The 21762-nt window shown below is 42.5% G+C and overlaps 1 protein-coding gene across 2 annotated transcripts in view; it reads left to right on the top strand.

Moving 5' to 3' along the window:
* Nucleotides 1-18541, top strand: part of htr1fb (5-hydroxytryptamine (serotonin) receptor 1Fb) — a 53828-nt gene extending 35287 nt beyond the window's left edge. Inside the window, exons 1-2 of one of the 2 annotated variants that reach the window (XM_063009786.1) lie at nucleotides 14894-14937; nucleotides 17086-18541. In XM_063009786.1, coding sequence (XP_062865856.1) covers nucleotides 17113-18216 — 1104 coding nt within the window. In that variant the 5' untranslated portion in view covers nucleotides 14894-14937; nucleotides 17086-17112 and the 3' untranslated portion in view covers nucleotides 18217-18541. Of the gene's footprint in view, nucleotides 1-14893; nucleotides 14938-17085 lie in introns of those variants that run through there. The other variant, XM_063009785.1, reaches the window with a different exon arrangement.
* Nucleotides 18542-21762: the final 3221 nt, after the last annotated feature.

Genomic DNA, 21762 nt, shown 5'->3' with positions numbered 1-21762 from the left:
GAGCGAACACCGAGTTCCTCCCGAATCCAGAGCCGAGCGAAAATCAGTGCAAAAAGTTGTGTAGTGGTCATAACTTGAGCTTCTGCCATGCTAAACTGATGTGCAGATCAGATCTCGTTGCATGAAAAAACAGTGGCTGGTCACGCGAAATTAAAGGGGGTAACAATAGTAATAGATTTCCGTGTGCAAAAGGGGCGTATTTAAAAAATCGATCTCGCATTTATATGAATCGATATCGGATCGTTCAAATAAAGATCGATTAAAATCGAAAAATCGATTTTATAAACCCACCCCTAATCACAATAATTAACAATAATTAAAATAAAATAGAAATCTGAATTATCTATGTCCTTTATAAGAATAGCTCACAAACATCTCTTATTTTAAATAATGTTCAGCAGAACCTCCTTACATTAGGAAAAGAACCACAAAAAGTTCTTTACAGGTTTCTTAAAAGGAACACGAGCCTGTACTGCTGTTTCCACCACTGAGTGAGTCTGTATCAGTATCTACACTGGGGGGCATCAAGTAATCACTCAGCTCAGCTTTGATTTTGTCCTCTTGTGACTGGGGGGTGGATGGAGGGGGCACGGTCTGCTTCTAACTATATGGACTACAATTCCCATGCTCCCCCGGACTGTCACGTGACTATCGCATGTCCCGGTCAGCCAATCCTGATCGCGCTCATCGGCTCCGGAGTTTTGATTCAGTTCAGCGGTGTTTGATTCACTCTTAATTCAACTCTTCTGATTGTGTCTCGTTTTGCCGATCGTGTTTGCGCTCCTTATAACTGAATCTAACCGTTACCGTGTATAATCCTTGTTGTCTTCCGTTTACTGTTTTTGTACTCTAACCTGATTTTGTACACTGTTTTCGCCCTTTTGGTATTAAACTTTATTTGATTTATATTCCGCGAGCGTCTGGTCAGTTTCTGCCTCATGACATGTTGGTATTTTCATTAATATATAGTATGTAAACAATCGCGATTGTCACATTTCTAACATCGTGTGAAAACGTTCATTCGAATTAACCGAATTAATCGTGAAAATCGCCCAGCCCTAGACCCCACCCCCTTTTAAGTCTGGTTACTAAACCAGGAACACAGAATCTAAAACTCCATCCCCTCTTTAGTTCAGTTACTAGCCTGGGAACACAGCATCTAAGACCCCACCCCCTCTTTAGTTCAGTTACTAGCCTGGGAACACAGAATCTAAAACCCCACCCCCTCTTTAGTCCGATTACTAGCCTGGGAACACAGTATCTAAGACTCCACCCCTTCTTTAGTCTGGTCAGTAGTCCAAGGACAACCCCTTTCCTTTATTAAACTGGTTGGCAACCTGGGGACAGTGTCGAAGACTCCACCCCCTTTTTAGCCCGGTCAGTAGCCCAGGAACACAGCATCTAAGACCCCACCCCCTTTTTAGTCCGGTTACTAGCCTGGAAACATAGTATCTAAGACTCCACACCCTTTTTTGTCCGGTCAGTAGCCCAGGGACACAGTGTCGAAGACTCCTTTTTTATTCCGGTTAGTATCCCGGGAACAAAGTGTCAAAGACCCCACCACCTTTTTTAGTCTGTTTTTTCCCGACCCAGCAGACTAGCGGCCGAATTTGTCTGCTGCCTGCACTGCCAGTTGTGCCTGCTGGGGGGCACTCAGCCGACCAGTAGCAGAGCTAAAATTCGAACTTGACAAGTTCAGAATCCCAGCTCTGGTGCACTAGCAGAATATCCTCCTGCGCCAACTATATTTCCGTATCCGTCCACTTTCTAAAAGCATGCATAAGGCGCTCAGGTGGTGGTAAAACATGCTAACACATCAGAGCTGACATTTCGAACTCATCGGTTCAAAACTCAGCTCTGCCATCCGGCTGGGCTGGGCGCCTACATAAACAACGATTGGCTTGTTGTTCATACAGGGACTGGTATGAGTGGATCAGGCACAGCAGCGCTGCAGTTTTTAAATACCGTGTCCACTCACTGTCCACTCTATTAGACACTCCTACCTAGTTGGTCCACCTTGTAGATGTAAAGTCAGAGATGATCGCTCATCTGTTGCTGCTGTTTGAGTTGGTCATCTTCTAGATCTTCATCAGTGGTCACAGGACGCTGCCCACAGGGTGCTTTTGGCTGGATGTTTTTGGTTGGTGGACTATTCTCAGTCCAGCAGTGACAGTGAGGTGTTTCAAAACTCCATCAGCGCTGCTGTGTCTTATCCACTCATACCAGCACAACACACACTAACACACCACCACCATGTCAGTGTCACTGCAGTGCTGAGAATGATCCACCACCTAAATAATACCTGCTCTGTAGTGGTCCTGAGAGAGTCCTGACCATTGAGGAAAAGCATGAAAGGGAGCTAATAAAGCATTCAGAGAAACAGATGGACTACAGTCAGTAATTGTAGAACTACAAAGTGCTTCTATATGGTAAGTGGAGCCATATATATATATATATATATGGCTACTCCAAGTGCTCAGTGTTCCTGCATAGTTCCAAACCCACTGCGGCCCTGACCATTATGAATGGAGTGATTGAGCGGAAACTCGGCAAAATACAGTGCCATGTGTTTTGTGGAGTGCAGAGCCATTACATAACTCTGTGCTGTCAGAGTGAAACACATGTCGGGTGAAAATGAGGTGTGATGTTAGAAAACTAAGAAAAAAAACACTCAGAAGATCTTGCTGTGGTAACGTTTCAGTGCAGCGGAGACGTAGCAAACAGCCATTCTAATTCATTCGTATATGTCTGACCTATATCTCATTGTGTTTACTAAGAATTAGAGCCAGACCTATGATTTTTTCATCGAATTCCTACAAATACACTTTAAATAATCATGAAAAACCATCCCAGAAAAATGAAGGCTGTTACTTTCCCAAACAGGTTGATGGAACTTTATATTAATTAAATAATTTTGAATTTTGATGGCCAACAAGTTCATGAACTGATGTGCAACTGTATGTGGTCAGTTGTGTAGATGTAGTAGATGGTGTAAATGTCTTTTATTGTTGTGTTGTATAATGTTAAGCCTATTCCCAATGTACACCAATCAGCCATTACATTAAAACCACAATTACAATCTACAGTTACTGACTGTAGTCCATCTGTTTCTCTGCATGCTTTGTTAGCCCCCTTTCATGCTGTTCTTCAATGGTCAGGACTCTCTCAGGACCACTACAGAGCAGGTATTATTTAGGTGGTGGATCATTCTCAGCACTGCAGTGACACTGACATGGTGGTGGTGTGTTAGTGTGTGTTGTGCTGGTATGAGTGGATAAGACACAGCAATGCTGATGGAGTTTTGAAACACCTCACTGTCACTGCTGGACTGAGAATAGTCCACCAACCAAAAACATCCAGCCAAAAGCACCCTGTGGGCAGCGTCCTGTGACCACTGATGAAGGTCTAGAAGATGACCAACTCAAACAGCAGCAACAGATGAGCGATCGTCTCTGACTTTACATCTACAAGGTGGACCAACCAGGTAGGAGTGTCTAATAGAGTGGACAGTGAGTGGACACGGTATTTAAAAATTCCAGCAGCGCTGCTGTGTCTGATCCACTCATACCAGCACAACACACACTAACGATAGATCAGCATCTTCTGAAACAAGTCTAGGGTTTTAGACATAGCAGTTTTCCTCCAACATGGATTTGGTTTTCCTCCTACAGGGAGTTTTTTTTTCTTCAGAACTGAGGTAAATCATATACAGGTTATCTGTGAGAATATAGGGTCTCACAAAAGTATTTCTGTGTATGGGGTTATCTTTTTATCTGTGCAATTTTCTGTCCTATAAAGCAGGGGTTTTGCTCGAGATTTCTTTACTTCTAAAACTATAGCAATTCATTTTTCACCCACAGGAGGCATGTTTGATTAGTCTTGCTGACCACGCACACTATTCCTCTAATGTTATCCAGCTCAGTCTGAAAAATGGATCGGTGGCTAGCAAAACTTACACACAGAGCTTACAGTGAAGATAAATCTCCACTTCACTAGTGTCACTAGTGTCCACTAGATATACATCAAGAGTTTTGGCTGTCAGTCAAAGCAGAGTATCCTGAATTGGTGAACTGGCGAAATTAGCAACTGATGTACTTTTGCCTCTACATTAAAAGCAAGTACCGCTTAGGATTTACGACTAACTAGGGATGTAACGGTGCACCGAAAGACAGTTAAAAATCGGTGCGCATGAGCCACGATTTGAATCGGTTAAGATGAATCGATATTCACTTTACACAGCAGAGGGCGCTGGCGCTATATATTTTATTACAGAATAAGAGAAATGTGTAGCAATTATTTTGCATAGTTTGCACCATTCTAATAAATAAAAGGACATTCATTATTTAAATGAATTAAATTTAAGCACAAATACAGTATTTTATTTTAAATAGAAGTAATAAAAGGAAACGTCATAATTTGTCTTCAATTTCATTTAGTTTTAAAAAATCGGGGAAAAATCGTATCGTGAATCGTATCGTATCGCATCGTGGGTAGAGTGTATCGTTACATCCCTACGACTAACTGTAATTGATATTGAACCACAGTTTCTATAATGTGCTCGCAGAAACAGGCTTAGCAGTCGTATTGAATAAGGTAGGGCTGTATTATCTTTTTGAAGTAAATATTTAAATCAGCAAAATTGCATTGTATGTATGATGTGCACAACGGTAATTATATTATTTTAGCTTGTTAAGAGCTTTTGAAAGGGTTTCTGGGCAAGTAGTTTGAATTGCTGCTGCATTAAAGATGCTGTATAAATAAAATGTATTGTTATTATTATTATTAATCACATTTATATAGCCTGCAAAACCAAAATAAATTTAAGCATTGCAAGTAGGGATGTAACGATACACTCTACCCACGATGCGATTTTTTTCCGATTTTTTGAACAAAATGAAATTGAAAACAAATTATGACAAAGTTTCCTCTTATTATTTCCCTCTAAAATAAAATACTGTATTTGTGCTTATCTTTTATTTATTTAAATAATGAATGCCCTTTTTATTTCTGAGGTAGGTACAAACTATGCAAAATAATGCTGGTTTCACTGTGTAAAAAAAAAAAAAAATAGCACCAGCGCCCTCTGCTGTTTAAAGTGAATATCAATTCATCTTAAATGAATAACCGATTCGAATCGTGGCCCATGTGCACCGATTTTTAACTGTCTTGTGGTGCATCGTTACATCCCTAATTACAAGTGAGGTTTAGCTTAAATGTAACATCTTGGCTGAATTGCTATCAAAACCACAAAACAGTGGCTCGGTGGGTAGCACTGTCGCCTCACAGCAAAAAGGTCCTGGGTTCGATCCCCAGGTGGAGCGGTCCGGGTTCTTTCTGTGCTGAGTTTGCACGTTCTCCCCGTGTCTGTGTGGGTTTCCTCCCACAGTCCAAAAACATGCAGTCAGGTTAACTGGAGACACTGAATTGCCCTATAGGTTAATGGGTATGTGTGTGTGTGTGTGTGTCTGCCCTGCGGTGGACTGGCACCCCGTCCAGGGTGTTACTGTGTGCCTTGCGCCCATTGAAAAGCTGGGATAGGCCCCCGGACCCGGACCGCCCCGCTTGGGAATCGAACCCAGGACCTTCTTGCTGTGAGGCGTCAGTGCTACCCATAGTGCCGCCTTTTCCGGAAATGATATTTTTTTAATTGGCAGGTGAGAGGGAGTGAAAGCAGAAGGTGCGCTGGTATGATCCTACAAACTAACATGGCGTAGCATTAACAGTGACAGGCTTCAGCATCTATTGTCGTCGCTTCACCGCTTTCGTTTTCTAGCCTGTGAGGTCGTATCTGCAGGGTGTCATCTAATGAGTTTCCAAACTTCTGTGCAGCCGGGCTACAGATTGACGGATTAACGTGGGCATCTGTGAATGATGAACTCTTACGAACTTCACCGATCGATGTGGAATGCTTAGGGTTTTATTCACATTTGAGAAAAAGCAGAGAACTATTATTCATTGAGCAATTTTCAGGACTGTTTCGATTTCCAGTTTGGAACAGAAATGCTGGTGCATGGTGTTACAGCAGCGGTCCCCAACCTTTTTTGCACCACGGACCGGTTTGTCAAAAGTGAGTGCCAGACATGGCAGGTTTCCATCACATCTAGCATTAGATGCATTGTTGGCATGGCAGTCTCAACCTGCAGGCTTCAGCATCAGGTGGGTAATCAGGTTTCCGTCAGGACCACTTCAGTTTTCTTATTTTTTTCAACAAGGGCTTTTCTTCTGACCACTCTTCCATGAAGCCCTGCTCTGTGGAGTTTCTCAGCTGAGGTCCTTCCACATTGTTTTTGGTATGTTTGTTGAATCTCTGATTAATTCCCTCATTAGTTCCACATTTCTTTCACTTTGTTTTAATTGGATTTAAAACTTTTCTCACCGCTTTATCCTGAAACGGGCAGCGGTGGGTCCGGCTGTCCTAGATTCACTTGGCGCAACGCAGTAACACATGCCGGACAGGATGCCCATCCATTGTAGGTCCTCAGCAAACCTAGAAACAGCCAGTCATGTCTGTATGTAGACACTCGACCGGCTGATGTCACTGCTGTGAATTCGAACCCTGGATCCCAGCAATAGTGGGCTAGCGCAGTTTACAGTGGGCTGTGCCACCTGAGCGCCCAGCTGCTCTTTTTCTGAGACTAGATAATAAAACACACAACATAAAGACAGCAGGGCGGCTCAGGGTGCTGCACAGCAAACCTTGACCTCACGCTGAGAGAACCGCTTGTCCAATCAGGGCCGCGGGGGGTGCTGGAGCCTATCCCAGTTTTTCGATGTGCGCAAGGCACACAGTAACACCCTGGACGGGGCGGGGCGCCAGTCCATCGCAGGGCAGAAACACACACTCATTCACCTATAGGGCAATTCAGTGTCTCCAATTAACCTGACTGCATATTTTTGGACTGTTGGAGGAAACCGGAGCCCCCGGAGGAAACCCACGCAGACACGGGAGAACATGCAACCTCCGCAGAGAAAGCACCTGGACCGCCCCGCAAGGGGATCGAACCCAGGACCTTCTCGCTGTGAGGCGACAGTGCTACCCACTTAACCACTGTGCCGCCCCTGAGAGCAGTTATGCCTGAATATTAGCTCCAATCAAAAATAAATAAGCCAGCAAAAATAGGTCTTGTATGAACTGTCAGGTGACACTGTCCACAGTCGAATGAGCGTCACATCTCTGGGGGCTTAGACGCTGCCCTTCCCTGGTTGTTTAATTACAGAGAAATGTGACTCGGCTGTCAATCGTGCTATTCAGGTATTGCAGAGATCCAGGGTTCGAACTCGGGCATCTACATAGAGACATGACTGGCTATGTCTGTGTTTGCCGAGGCCCTATGATGGATGGGCATCCCGTCTGGCATGTGTTACAGCATTGTGGGATGTGTTACAACAGTTGCACAAATGATGACAATATTAACAAGCGTGTGTAAGCTTTGGACTTCAACCAAAATCGTATCTGTAAGGCGTCTTGTGAATTCCCAAAATGCATTGCATTTGTTTGTCAGCTCTGAAATGGTTAACCAATGATGGTCACAAGTGGTGAGGTGGTTGAAAAAATGACACGTGTAAATGACTGTAATTAAAAACAAACTGTCTAGTTTCCCTAAGTGACAAACACTTGATGAAACGAATTTTAAACAAGTGTTTCACATCGAGTGCCGGGTGCACCCCAGATCTTGCTCTTTTCTCCTCATGCAATTCATTGAAACGCTCCAGCAAACTGAGAAACCGAGACAACAACAATTAAACACACAGGTCTGATGCAAACGTTTGCAATCTCGGTTGGCAGAGCGAAGCCTCGTGCTAGCAGTAGCGATCGTGCGTACAGACTTTTTTAACACTTTGTGAAGGTTAGTGTGGGGGTGGAAGATGGTGAGTCAGTTGAATTCACATGTCAAGTATTGTGCATTCCAACGAATAGTGCCATGTACATTTGACAGAGTGAGTCAGTGTGTTAATGCGTGACTTTTTTAAATAATAAGATATTAACATTCTGAAGTGGCAAGCGTGAGTCATTTGTTTATTACATTGTGTTTTAAACCAAAGTATGTTTCTATCTTTTTACGTTTTTGTGAGGTAATGAGGTAAATAATACATGATTGTAAGAAAATCTTTGGAATTAGGGAAATCCAAGTATAATTTGGCTGCTCATCTGGTGCAGCAGTGAAGCACGATGGCTAAGTGGGTAGCACTGTTGCCTCACAGCAAGAAGGTCCTGGGTTCGATCCCCAGGTGGCGCGGCCCTGGTCCTTTCTGTGTGGAGTTTGCATGTTCTCCCCGTGTCCGCGTGGGTTTCCTCCGGGTGCTCCGGTTTCCTCCCACAGTCCAAAGACGTGCAAGTGAGGTGAATTGGAGACGCTAAATTGTCCATGACTGTGTTCGATATAACCTTGTGAACTGATGAACCTTGTGTAACGAATAACCGTTTCATGTCATGAATGTAACCAAAGTGTAAAACATGACGTTAAAATCCAAATAAACAAACAAACCAGTGCTGACATCACGAGTTTGCGCTCAGTGGGCGCCAACATGAACAATGATTGGCTCGTATGATGGAGGGAGACCGTCCATATAGACATGAAGAAAATCTTTGACAGCCTTTTTTTGGCATATAATAGAAAGATGGGGGCTAACAGCAGGACAATATAATTATTTTGAGGGTTTTTCAGAAAGTTTCCGCACATTTTAAACTATTTATTAAGAAATTCAAAAACAAATTACATCACTTTTCTTCATAGCAGTGTTAATTTTGACAGCAAATTTTGATTTAGTTTTAGTCATAGTCTTTTGACTAAAATGTCATTTAGTTTTAGTTAGAGATGGGACGATCGGGGTTTTTGGCACCGATTCCGATCTCCGATCTCCTTTCAGGGACATCGGCCGATAGCCGATTGCGACCGGGGGGTGTTTAGCAGTAAATAAAATAAATAAACTTAAAAAGAGCCTCACAGTGAAGATAAACCGGAGCAGCGCGCGTGTGTGTGTGTGTGTGTGTTTGTGCCTTTAGAAGAGACGCTTTGTTCACTGTATCGCTATAAGTGATTCATTGATTCACGAGTCATTTTTCGCGAAGCGTAAGTTTCTCTTCTCAGTTATCTCTCCGTGTTTACTGTTATTAATTAAATGTCGTGGTTTTAAATAAACACCAACTACTACAGAACATTTTGTGTGACTCTTACATTAAAAAGCTTCATTAAAAAGCTTAATTAAACTGCTATTACCACAGATCTGTAACCGAGTCAGACTCGTTCCGTCTAAGGAGCTAAAAGTTCAGCAGATGATCCTGAACTAACGAATTTGGTAATGAAGAAACTTTTGCCTCTGATTGGCTCTGTAACGTTTTCTGTTCTCATCTACATCACAAGTAAGAACCGCTTACGATTTACCAAAGTGAACCAGGAGTTCATATAACGTGCTGATAGAATCGACTCAGATGTGACCGGGTTGAATTATCTTTTTAAAGTAAATATTACAATCAGCAAAATTACATCGTATGTATGATGCACAACGTTAATGATGTTATTTTAGGTCATGAAGAGCTTTCACCGTGGTTTCTGTACGATGGTTGATGAATGGTGATGTGATGGTTGGTGCTTCGTAGCTCAAAGTCTGGATCAATCCACTGAGCTGTTAACTTAACATGGTCTTTATATATCACACGATCGGATCGGCTACTTTTAGGAAATATCGCCGATCGCCGATAGCATATTTTGATTAAAAATCGGCCGATACCGATTCATAGCCGATCGATCGTCCCATCTCTAGTTTTAGTCATAATTTAGTCATCTTAATTGTTTTAGTTTTAGTCTAGTTTTAGTCGACTAATTATTATAATAATATAGTAGACTAAATCTACAGTCGATTCAGTCGACTAAAATATAAAGGGTGTAAAACGTAAATGCTTTGTCATCAGTTCCCTTAAATTATTTAAGTCATTGTATACACTTACACAAAATGAAACATTTTTAACCAGTTATGGAATATTATTAATGTTTGAATGTACAATACACACAAAAACAGATTCAACTTATTTCAAACATCTTTATTTAAATGACCTTAGGCCTGCTCTGCCTAAAAAATATATGCATTGTTTATAACAAATTGCATATTACATTCTTTATAAAACTGGGTACCATAAAAGCAGCTGTGCCATTATGTTGCTATTATACTGCCAGCAGTGCCAGATGTTTCAGATTTGTTGTGTTTTTAACCGAGATCGTCGCCCCACATGGTTTACACACATCGTCTTGTTTCTCGTTTCACGTCAAATGAGAAATGTGTCCAGATATCGACTCTCCTCTTTCTCCCTGTTGACATTGTGGAGTTAACCTAGTTCCATGAGTAAAGACAGTTCACAGGCTAGTCTGGTCTTCCCGGGTTTAGATCAAATTTGTGCAAGTGTGGTCTTACCGCGGTACTGCAAAAGAGATTAGTACTGATTGGATGGCTACCCGGCTTGTCCCGCCTCTCCACATACGCTAAAGTAGTTATGATTGGATCTCTTTCTAACTCGTCCCTACCTTCCACAAAACTAAATCAGTTCTGATTGGATGTCGTCCCTGCCAAACATTTTCGTCTCGTTTTTATTCGTTGACGAAAGTGTCGATTCATTTCGTCATAGTTTTTATCCTTTTATGTAGTTTTTATTCAGTTATCGTCTCGTTTTTGTCATGAAAAAAGGTTCGTTGACGAAAACTATGACGAAAATCATTCGTCAACGAAATTAACACTGCTTCACCTTCCAGCGTCATACCATTTTAATGCCATCAGCAAAAAATGTTTTTGCTTGAGCATGTAGCCACTGATGCACCGCTGCTTTCACATCATCACATCTTCTTCCCCTTAAAGCTTCTTTGAGCAATCCAAAAGGTGGAAATCAAATGCCGCTAAATTCAGACTATAAGCTCTCTCTCAGTCTCTCAGACACGACCAATCACTACTCCTCTTACCCTCACTGTTTCTTACCAAAATAAAAAAGTGTGGAAACTTTTTGAACATCCCTAGTATATCCTGGCTTTGTATTAAGTTTATGTATGCCAGAGATGTTCACAAGTCACAAAATATGAGACAGAGTCAGGCCACGAGTCTTTAGGCTAGAGTCCGAGTCAAGGCACAAGTCTTTAGACTAGAGTCAAGTCACGAGTCAATATAATATACACAAAACATACTGTATATTGGAAATGTAGCATAGAAATAAACAAATAATATGTAAGTTCAGATAAAAAACAACAGATTAGCGACTGTATTTTGCCGTTTTACTTAGTGCCTTTACTTTCCTAGTCATTGTGCAAATGAATGTAATTTCTGTAACAAGAAGGTACCAGTTAAAAGCTCAAACTGATAAGTTTTGTTTTCATTTCAAAACCAAAGTGCACGATAAATCACGGCACAGCGGCCAAAATCCAAAACACGGGAAAAAAATCATAACCACTGCTTACCTAAGCTTATGTTCTTCCAGATGCTATTAAATTTATAACCGTGTGTCCCATTAGGAATATAATCCCTTATTTTGTAAATGTGCTTATAATTAAAAACCTCTAAACTTTTCCCGGTTGTGAAGTAAAACACGAACTCATTAGAAAGCCAATCAAGCGTTTCATTAACATCATCTGTGTGACGCAAACTGAATAAATGCAGATAACAGCATTTCTTACTAACAATTAAAATCAGAAGGTCTGATTGATTCAGAAAGCTTTCTGTCTTTCAACCATCAGTGCCAATTCTGTAGGAGCGTTCCATTCACCCCAGTTGTTCCTGTAAAGTGCACTACGTAGGGTATTTCACCATTTTAAGTAAGATTCCAATCCAAAGGTAACGAAAATGTTCAAATTAAGTGAACTTCAAACTGTGTAGGGAGTAGGGAGCGACACTTCATCACTTCCCCGGAAGCTGGCTGTAACGTTTACCCATTGCGTGCGTTGCGGGTTAAGACGGCCGGAGCGTTAACACATTCTGACACTAGGGTCTTGTTTAGGGACTTGTTGTTTCGAGTCCGAGTCATTTGAAACAAGTCAGAGTCGAGTCTGAAGTCGCTGTGTGTACGACTTATGTGCTTCCCCATCTCTGATGTATATATATATATATATATACAGTGTATCACAAAAGTGAGTACACCCCTCACATTTCTGCAGATATTTAAGTATATCTTTTCATGGGACAACACTGACAAAATGACACTTTGACACAATGAAAAGTAGTCTGTGTGCAGCTTATATAACAGTGTAAATTTATTCTTCCCTCAAAATAACTCAATATACAGCCATTAATGTCTAAACCACCGGCAACAAAAGTGAGTACACCCCTTAGTGAAAGTTCCTAAAGTGTCAATATTTTGTGTGGCCACCATTATTTCCCAGAACTGCCTTAACTCTCCTGGGCATGGAGTTTACCAGAGCTTCACAGGTTGCCACTGGAATGCTTTTCCACTCCTCCATGACGACATCACGGAGCTGGCGGATATTCGAGACTTTGCGCTCCTCCACCTTCCGCTTGAGGATGCCCCAAAGATGTTCTATTGGGTTTAGGTCTGGAGACATGCTTGGCCAGTCCATCACCTTTACCCTCAGCCTCTTCAATAAAGCAGTGGTCGTCTTAGAGGTGTGTTTGGGGTCATTATCATGCTGGAACACTGCCCTGCGACCCAGTTTCCGGAGGGAGGGGATCATGCTCTGCTTCAGTATTTCACAGTACATATTGGAGTTCATGTGTCCCTCAATGAAATGTAACTCCCCAACACCTGCTGCACTCATGCAGTCCCAGACCATGGCATTCCCACCACCATGCTTGACTGTAGGCATGACACACTTATCTTTGTACTCCTCACCTGATTGCCGCCACACATGCTTGAGACCATCTGAACCAAACAAATTAATCTTGGTCTTATCAGACCATAGGACATGGTTCCAGTAATCCATGTCCTTTGTTGACATGTCTTCAGCAAACTGTTTGCGGGCTTTCTTGAGTAGAGACTTCAGAAGAGGCTTCCTTCTGGGGTGACAGCCATGCAGACCAATTTGATGTAGTGTGCGGCGTATGGTCTGAGCACTGACAGGCTGACCCCCCACCTTTTCAATCTCTGCAGCAATGCTGACAGCACTCCTGCGCCTATCTTTCAAAGACAGCAGTTGGATGTGACGCTGAGCACGTGCACTCAGCTTCTTTGGACGACCAACGCGAGGTCTTTTGTGAGTGGACCCTGCTCTTTTAAAACGCTGGATGATCTTGGCCACTGTGCTGCAGCTCAGTTTCAGGGTGTTGGCAATCTTCTTGTAGCCTTGGCCATCTTCATGTAGCGCAACAATTCGTCTTTTAAGATCCTCAGAGAGTTCTTTGCCATGAGGTGCCATGTTGGAACTTTCAGTGACCAGTATGAGAGAGTGTGAGAGCAGTACTACTAAATTGAACACACCTGCTCCCTATGCACACCTGAGACCTAGTAACACTAACAAATCACATGACATTTTGGAGGGAAAATGACAAGCAGTGCTCAATTTGGACATTTAGGGGTGTAGTCTCTTAGGGGTGTACTCACTTTTGTTGCCGGTGGTTTAGACATTAATGGCTGTATTTTGAGTTATTTTGAGGGAAGAATAAATTTACACTGTTATATAAGCTGCACACAGACTACTTTTCATTGTGTCAAAGTGTCATTTTGTCAGTGTTGTCCCATGAAAAGATATACTTAAATATCTGCAGAAATGTGAGGGGTGTACTCACTTTTGTGATACACTGTATATGGTTTAGGGGGAGGGGATTAAGTTTTTTTTTCTTTTATTCTCTTTGTTCTCATCCTCGTAAAGCAATGTTAAAATCAAAATAAACAAACTTTGATCAGACATGAAGAAAATCTTGGTTTAAAGAAACTCCACTGACCTGCACAGTCCTGAGTCCTGACCTCAGCCCCGCTGAACAGCTCTGGAATGAACTAGAACTCTTTTGATCGAATGGGCACAAATTCCCACAGACTTGCAAGACCTGTGAGATGCCTTCTCAGAATAGTGCCGGTTGTTATAGCTGAAAAGATCACATAGCGACCACTGTATTTTAATATCAATTGTTTGTCAGTTGGTCAGGTGTCCAAATACTTTCAGCCGTATTGTTTGTTTTGTGCTGATTTTTTTTTTCCAGATGATAGGGTGTCATTTAAAAACCACAAAAATAAAACAAGTTTGCCATGAAGAAGAAGCAGCAAGAAAATAGCTGAGCCAGTTCACAGCCAATTAAGCTTTATGTAGCCATGGGCTTAGAGCTGTCCTGCAAAATAAAACCATGTTTTTGCTTTTTCTTTGTCAGTCTGTACAGCAAGAAACCTTCAAGCCTTACGACGTTCATTTTAGAGCAAGAGCCTCTAAGCCCATGGACCTCCAGGTCCATTTTTTACGTGGTTGATGAAGACATGGACAGTAAAGGTGTTGGTGTGGTACTGGTTTAAGCATTTACATTTACACTGATCAGCCATAACATTAAAACCACCTTGTTTCTACACTCACTGTCCATTTTATGAGCTCCACTGACCATATAGAAGCACTTTGAAGTTCTACAATTACTGACTGTAGTCCATCTGTTTCTCTGCATGCTTTTTAGCCCCCTTTCATGCTGTTCTTCAATGGTCAGGACTCTCCCAGGACCACTACAGAGCAGGTATTATATAGGTGGAGGATCATTCTCAGCACTGCAGTGACACTGACATGGTGGTGGTGTGTTAGTGTGTGTTGTGCTGGTTTGAGTGGATTAGACACAGCAGCACTGATGGAGTTTTTAAACACCTCAACTGTCACTGCTGGATTGAGAATAGTCCACCAACCAAAAATATCCAGCCAACAGCGCCCCATGGGCAGCGTCCTGTGACTACTGATGAAGGTCTAGAAGATGATCAACTCAAACAGCAGCAATAGATGAGCGATCGTCTCTGACTTCACATCTACAAGGTGGACCAGTTAGGTAGGAGTGTCTAATAGAGTGGACAGTGAGTGGACACGGTATTTAAAAACTCTGATTCACTCATACCAGCACAACACACACTAACACACCACCACCATGTCAGTGTCATTGCAGTGCTGAGAATGATCCACCACCTAAATAATACCTGCCTTGTGGTGGTCCTGTGGGGGTCCTGACCATTGAAGGACGGGGTGAAAGCAGGTTAAAAAAGTATGTAGAGAAACAGATGGACTACAGTCAGTAATTGTAGAACTACAAAGTGCTTCTATGTGGTAATTGGAGCTGATAAAATGGACAGTGAGTGTAGAAACAAGGAGGTGGTTTTAATGTTATGCCTGATTGGTGTATATGACAAATAAAGGCATTCTTTTCTATTTATTCTAAGGGTGGTTAGTTTATGTTGTGAAGCTCACCAGTTGATATAAGTAGCAAGATGATGATGATTCCTTTCGGCTGCTCCCGCTAGGCTGATATACAGGGGTTGAACAAAATAACTGAAACACCTGGTTTTAGACCACAATAATTTATTAGTATGGTGTAGGGCCTCCTTTTGCGGCCAATACAGCGTCAATTCGTCTTGGAAATGACATATACAAGTCCTGCACAGTGGTCAGAGGGATTTTAAGCCATTCTTCTTGCAGGATAGTGGCCAGGTCACTACGTGATGCTGGTGGAGGAAAACGTTTCCTGACTCGCTTCTCCAAAACACCCCAAAGTGGATCAATAATATTTAGATCTGGTGACTGTGCAGGCCATGGGAGATGAACACTTTCATGTTCATCAAACCAATCTTTCACCAGTCTTGCTGTGTGTATTGGTGCATTGTCATCCTGATACACGGCACCGCCATTGGATGCACATGGTCCTCCAGAATGGTTCGGTAGTCCTTGGCAGTGACGCGCCCATCTAGCACAAGTATTGGGCCAAGGGAATGCCATGATATGGCAGCCCAAACCATCACTGATCCACCCCCATGCTTCACTCTGGGCATGCAACAGTCTGGGTGGTACGCTTCTTTGGGGCTTCTCCACACCGTAACTCTCCCGGATGTGGGGAAAACAGTAAAGGTGGACTCATCAGAGAACAATACATGTTTCACATTGTCCACAGCCCAAGATTTGCGCTCCTTGCACCATTGAAACCGACGTTTGGCATCGGCACAAGTGACCAAAGGTTTGGCTATAGCAGCCCGGCCGTGTATATTGACCCTGTGGAGCTCCCGACGGACAGTTCTGGTGGAAACAGGAGAGTTGAGGTGCACATTTAATTCTGCCGTGATTTGGGCAGCCGTGGTTTTATGTTTTTTGGATACAATCCGGGTTAGCACCCGAACATCCCTTTCAGACAGCTTCCTCTTGCGTCCACAGTTAATCCTGTTGGATGTGGTTTGTCCTTCTTGGTGGTATGCTGACATTACCCTGGATACCGTGGCTCTTGATACATCACAAAGACTTGCTGTCTTGGTCACAGATGCGCCAGCAAGACGTGCACCAACAATTTGTCCTCTTTTGAACTCTGGTATGTCACCCATAATGTTGTGTGCATTGCAATATTTTGAGCAAAACTGTGCTCTTACCCTGCTAATTGAACCTTCACACTCTGCTCTTACTGGTGCAATGTGCAATTAATGAAGATTGGCCACCAGACTGGTCCAATTTAGCCATGAAACCTCCCACACTAAAATGACAGGTGTTTCAGTTATTTTGTCCAACCCCTGTAAGTACTGACAAAGGAAATATTACATTTATTTTTTACAGTTTACAGTAATAGGTTTGGAAAGCGTCCAAAAAATAATTAGAAATGTATTTGTGTGAAGTGAACAGTGCTTCTTTCAAAGTGGTCGAAATGCACTGAAAGGCTGAGTGAAAGGACAAAAAAAGCTTTTATTCTATTAAAAACCCCATTTCATTGTCACAATAAATGCCAGCGGCATACAAAACGATATGCATTAAAGAGCTCCTGTGAGGACGTCTGGGGCTCATCATGAAATAATGTGCTAATACTGAATTACGATTTACAGACACTTATTTCCCCCAAAGTCAACCACCAATATTGGACTAAATCTATTAAATACTAATAATTTGTATCTATTTTAAATGCTGGTCATTTGTGCGTCTGCATTATTTCTTTCTTTCATTTTTCCCTCAGGTCACCTCTGCTGACTTATTCTAAAGCATGGATCACGTAAACTGCTCCTCACTGGAGCCCTACGGTGCTGCGGATGGTGGGATCAGTGGCAGCAAGGTCATGCTCTGCCTCATGCTCTCCATCCTAGCTGTGGCCACTACGATCATCAACTCACTGGTGATCACAGCCATCCTGGTCACTCGCAAACTCCATCAACCTGCCAACTACCTGATCTGCTCGCTGGCCGTCACCGACCTCCTGGTGGCCGCGCTGGTGATGCCGGTCGGCATCGTCTACATCGTGGAGGAGGCGTGGGTACTGGGACAGGCCGTCTGCCACCTGTGGCTGGGTCTGGACGTCACCTGTTGCACCTGCTCCATTTTGCACCTAGCCGCCATAGCTCACGATCGCTACCGGGCCATCACGGACGCTGTGGCCTATTCGCAGAAACGCACTTCTCAGAGAGCGTTCATAACCATCACGGCACTCTGGGTAATCTCTGTGCTCGTCTCGCTGCCTCCTCTGGTGTGGAGGAAGCATCCCGATGCAAGTCAGGACGTCGCAGTTACGCATTGCCTGATCGAGCACGACCATGTCGCATTTACCGTTTACTCCACTTTCGGCGCCTTTTACATCCCCCTGGTGCTCATCCTGGTGCTCTACTATAAGATCTACCGAGTGGCGCAGACGCTGCGCATCCGCCGAGGGAGCAGCCGCCTGACGCAGCAGACGGTCAACAGTGTGGTGTTAAGTTCAGAACGGGAAGTTCCTCCTCTCAGTCCGGACACGCTCAGCCCAACCGAGAAGTCCTTCTCTGACCCTTCTACGGATTGCGAACGAGTCAGGATCGCTCCCACCACCGGAAGGGTGTTCAGGAGCCGCCGAAATCCCGCCGCCAGGGAAAGGCGGGCGGCCCTTACTCTCGGCCTCATTCTAGGGGCCTTCGTGATCTGCTGGCTGCCGTTCTTTCTAAAAGAGGTGATCATGAACACGTGTTCTTCTTGCAATACCCCAGCTTTCCTCGCGGACTTGCTGACCTGGCTGGGCTATCTGAACTCCTTCATCAACCCGCTCATATACACCATCTTTAATGAGGACTTCAAAAAAGCCTTTAAGAAACTTCTCCCATGTTGTTGTACCCAGTACCGATAAAGACATTTTTGTAGGTCTGAATGATTTGGATTCTTTTGGGTGAATGATTTCCTATGAAGACTTGAGATCAAACTGACCAAGAGTAAATGGAATTTATTCTTAAACGCTCAGCTCAAAAGACTTATTAGTGCCACTGGGAATGGAAACCAGTTTATCAGTGGAGGTTCATGTTGTACAAATGTCATGAACATTTCAAATTTTATTTTGTACCAGGTGTTTCATTAGAATCTGGATAGACTACGACTCAATTAATTACGAATTAATTATGTGGAGACATTTAATGCTGGACAATTTCAGTTTCTCTTGGATTGTACAATAAAAAATAAAGGACAAATTTATTTATAAGTAAAAGAACTATTTAGCTACAAAAACCATCATTAAGAAATGTAGAATATAGACTTCAAACTTTATAGTGCAGAATTGGGACCATTTTTGTCATATCATCAAAAGAACTGCCAGAAAACGTTTATTAAGACTCCAAAAATCATGTCCCGATATTTTCTGCCTGTAACTAATGCAAGCTGCCCCAGTTGGTGTGTGTTGATTGTACCTCCATAACATCTTTTTGTTATAACGGAATACACTATACGTCAAAAGTCAAACGTATGTGGCTTCCTAAATGTGCTCATTGGACATCCTAGTCCAAAATCAAAGGCTGGCAATATGAAGTTGCACCCACTTAGCAGCTATAACAGGCTTTTCTTTTCTGGGAAGGAATATTACACGACTTTGAAGGGTCACTCTGTGGGAATTCATGCCTTTTCAATCAACATTCCAGTTCATCCAAAAGGTTTCTCCACTCCAAAGTTCCAACCCCAACCTCCAAACCTGTCAAACTACGTCTTTATGAAGTTCGCTTTGGGCTACAGGCTTCACACTTTTCCCAAGCATTGAGCATTATAGTGCAGAATTGGGGGCATTTTTGTTATATTATTAAGGAAAACTGCCAGAAAATGTTTATTAAGACTCCAAAAATCATGTCCAGATATTTTCTGCCTGTAACTAATGCAAGTTGCTCCAGTTGGTGTGTGTTGATCGTACCGCCATAACATCTTTTTGTTACAATGGAATACACTATACAGTACATCAAAAGTCAAACATATGTGGCTTCCTAAATGTGCTCGTTGGACATCCTAGTCCAAAACCAAACACTGGCAATATGAAGTTGCGCCCACTTAGCAACTATCAACACCAAAATTCAGTTACATGTTAAAATGCTAATTTTAAAGCAGGGTTTTTAAAGCATCAGCCTCTAAGCCCACAGCAATGTAAACATGTGGACAGTGTCACCTACTCCAGCACCCTGACCATCCGGATGCATTTCCTCTCAGCAAAATGTGATGTCATCTGCTCTTGGCAAGAAACCACTATTCCATGTCCATTTCAATGGGTGCAGTCAATCTATCCCTATCACTATTGATATGGGCACAGAGAAATCACCAGCTGTAGTCATAATCATAATAACTAACAACTGCAGAATTAAGAGACCATGCAAAAAAATAAAAATAAAGCATAACTATACACCAATAAAGAAATAATCCAATAAAGAGTTGCTGTATGTATATTTTTGACCCAGCATATTAAATACATAATTTTTCAGTCACAGAGAAAGCACAGTTGCAGAGGTTGCATACGGTATGTGTCCCCTACTATTGTACTGACTATGTGACATTCTATGTGGCACTATATTGCTGAATTAACTTTTTGGCAAATATTGTAAACGATGCTACTTGGCAAAAATTTGTGGACACCCTACCATAAGCCTGTTGTACATCTCATTCTTTAATAGCCTTCACTCTTCTGGAAGGCTTCTCCCACAACTTTACACATAAATGGAATTTAGCTGCCACTTTTATCCGAAGCAACCTACAACTATGAAAAATAAAATGACTGCAATTGAGGGTGATGTGCATGTCTCAGGGGCCCAACACTGGCAACCTCAGCGGCCATCTGATCACTTGTCCAGTTCCTTAACTACTAAGCTACTACTGCCCCACTGCATTAAAAAATGTTCAGTTTATCCCAAAGGTGTTTGTTGAGTAGGGTTAAGTTCAGGGCTTTGTGCGCACCACTGGAGACTCTTCATGTCTTCATGGACCTTTGTGATACACAAATTGCCTTTTCTAAACCGTTGCCACAAGGTTGGAAGCATTGTATTTATTTATATTCATGTGCTGGCTGCAGAAGGACTGCAGACTAAAATAAGCCACCTCAAACATGCATAAAGCCACTGACCGCATCTAAGTGAGCCATCTCCTTTCAACCTTCTGACATGCCTCAATCAGACAGCAGGAGTCGCTGTTGCAGCTCTCTCTGACTCCTCCCTCCCTCAGACATAGCCGTGTGTCTAATGAGCACCGCTTGGACTTATAATTCATATCATTGATTTTATATACCAGTGATTGTGGCTGAAACACCTGAACAACCTGATTGATCATTTTAAAAGGTATCCACATAATTTTGGCAATATATTTGATTTTGACAGATCTGAATGCTATTAAATAAAGTGATGCACACAAATCTGATACTAAATTCCCATTTGTTTATAACTGTCAGTCAGAGGGCAAGTCTGCTATTATAGGATGGCCATATGGTACCATATGGTATCAACGGCTGTATCCTTGTCATGGTCTCAGTGGGTCTGTTTTAATTGTAAAAAATAGGTGCAAGGCAGATATAGCCAGGACAGGGCGCCAATCCACGACAGGGCTTTGGCCATTGTCATCCTTTCCCCCAATAAGACATACCAAATCATGTCTGTGTAGACGGCCAGCGATAGCACCACTGGGATTTGGACCCGGATCTCAGCTGTGGTGAGCTGGCGTCATAGACCACAGCACCACTCGAGCGCCATGAACCAAACTAGGTTATAAATATCAATCTTCACAGTTGTATTTTTACACGTCAAAGGCAGTGAATTTTAGAGCAATGATTCCGTCAGGTCCTGAGGTCACTGGTCAGTTTTTAAATCCTGTGTATTAGACATTTTTAGAGCCACTGAGTTAAATATAAATAATTTATAATAACCGTTTGGCAGTATGTCATTGTTTTTGGCCTTCCCTGTGGCGATTTAAATTCTGTTTTTGGTTCTAACACTGCTTTCTCTGCTGAGACTACTGAACCATGATCATGCAGCTAGGTATTTAATAAAAACGCATTTTTTTTGTTTAATTGATATTTCTGTCCATACCTTCAGCGCCACCCAGTGGAGGTTAAATGTTAATCACCGTAAACAGCAGAAATAAATAAGTTTGCAATGCGTACAATTATTATATTCAAGACAATAAATAAGAACATACTTTTACTTTTTAATATATCAGCCATAACATTAAAACCACCTCATTGTTTCTACACTTACTGTCTATTTTATCAGCTCCATTAACCATATAGAAGCACTTTGTAGTTCAACAATTACTGACTGTAGTCCATCGGTTTCTCTACATACCTTTTTTAACTTGCCTTCACCCTGTTCTTTAATGGTCAGGACCCCCACAGGACCACCACAGAGCAGGTATTATTTAGGTGGTGGATCATTCTCAGCACTGC

This window comes from Trichomycterus rosablanca, chromosome 15 (assembly GCF_030014385.1).
Source record: "Trichomycterus rosablanca isolate fTriRos1 chromosome 15, fTriRos1.hap1, whole genome shotgun sequence".
Lineage (NCBI taxonomy): Eukaryota > Metazoa > Chordata > Actinopteri > Siluriformes > Trichomycteridae > Trichomycterus > Trichomycterus rosablanca.
Note: the sequence above shows the minus strand (reverse complement) of the source record. Positions and strands in the feature narration are given on the sequence as shown.